Source organism: Penaeus monodon, chromosome 15 (genome assembly GCF_015228065.2).
Source record: "Penaeus monodon isolate SGIC_2016 chromosome 15, NSTDA_Pmon_1, whole genome shotgun sequence".
Taxonomy (NCBI): domain Eukaryota; kingdom Metazoa; phylum Arthropoda; class Malacostraca; order Decapoda; family Penaeidae; genus Penaeus; species Penaeus monodon.
In genome coordinates this window covers 47,573,127-47,574,422 of record NC_051400.1, presented here as the reverse complement: position 1 = coordinate 47,574,422, position 1,296 = coordinate 47,573,127, and the positions used below count along the sequence as shown (strand labels likewise).

Here is a 1,296-nt window from a genome sequence, read left to right as displayed (position 1 = left end):
GGGAGGAGGGGTGAACAGCATGGAGGAAATATTCTGCCAATAATTAGTCTTGAAGGCAATCTTGTCATTTTTATTTTTTCTTGTCTTTTTTGGGGAGTCTTGTTATGGCCCTGAATATTGTGTAGTGAAGACTGGGATAGTGGGATCTAATAAAGAGGTGGGAAATTTAGCTTGGGTTTCCTGATAAGAAGCCTCTTGACATGGCTACTGTATGTCTTGTGTGATGAGGAAGATCATTTATAAGAAGTAATTTGAATTATTTTGTTCATGTAGATTGAGTAAAGGGAAGCTGATTTCATACACTCTTCTTTCTGCATTAAGAATTAAGGTTTTTCAAGTATCCTATAACAACCATAGCATGCATTACAGAAAGTGATGAGTGTATAGTTGTTATGGTGTAATTCTTTGTGTGGCCGGTTATGATACATGCAGAAAAGTTAATTAAAATCTGAAATGTTTTTATTATATGACTGTCTATATGCCAAGAAAATATATTATTTACATTGTCAAATGAAAAGGTTATAGAAAATAGGTACACCATATCTTTATTTGATTTTAGAAATATTCTTATTAATTTTGTTAAATCAGAGGAAGCTTCTGAAGCCTTTGGGGAGGAGGCTATGGAAGCCATGTCACCTGTGAAGCAAGGGCCTGGGGGGGAGCTGGCAGTGGTGGCGATGGAGTGCTTCCTTGTGACGATCGAAACTGGCTCGGGGACGTCTCCGATCCCTCTCATCAAGTTCCAGTCCAGCATCACTCTGACTGCATCAGGGTTCTTTTCCAAAAAGGTTTCCTCAGCTTATTTTTGTGTATTTTTTAATTTATTTTATATTTTTTCAAGAGAAGAATGTTTTGTTGTAGCTAGTGAAATGTTGGTAGTGGCAATGATTGTTTTTAATAGTGGTAGAATAGGTATATTTTTCTTTTGTAACAGAAACATGTTTGCTGTAAAGGGAAAGAGTGTGAGTACCTAATCTTCCATTTATTTCAGTGTTTAAAATAACTAAGGGAAAGTCATGATCAGTTTGAGAATGTGAAGATGAGAAATGTATTTATAATCAATACTTTTCAGCTGAGTGTAAATGGAGACTTAAGTATTGAATTGGCATACTTCAACTCGCGCTTGGCTGTGTGGGAACCGCTCTTAGAACCTGTTGAGGTGGTGAATAGATCTGCCTTTCCTGATCATGCACCGTGGAGTCTTCACTTTGAGGTAAACTACTAAGGAAGAAAAACAGTGAGAATGGACAAAACCTTCTTTTTGGAAACGGGGTCCATGATTTGATGAATGCCTAC

The 1,296-nt window shown here is 37.0% G+C and overlaps 1 protein-coding gene across 6 annotated transcripts in view; it reads left to right on the top strand.

The window, feature by feature from the left end:
• LOC119582071 (vacuolar protein sorting-associated protein 13-like) overlaps positions 1-1,296 on the top strand; it is a 48,363-nt gene that overhangs the window by 21,163 nt on the left and 25,904 nt on the right. For all 6 annotated transcript variants that reach the window (XM_037930315.1, XM_037930316.1, XM_037930314.1 and 3 more), the window contains 2 exons: positions 589-788; positions 1,073-1,213. In XM_037930315.1, coding sequence (XP_037786243.1) covers positions 589-788; positions 1,073-1,213 — 341 coding nt within the window. The remainder of the gene's footprint in view (positions 1-588; positions 789-1,072; positions 1,214-1,296) is intronic.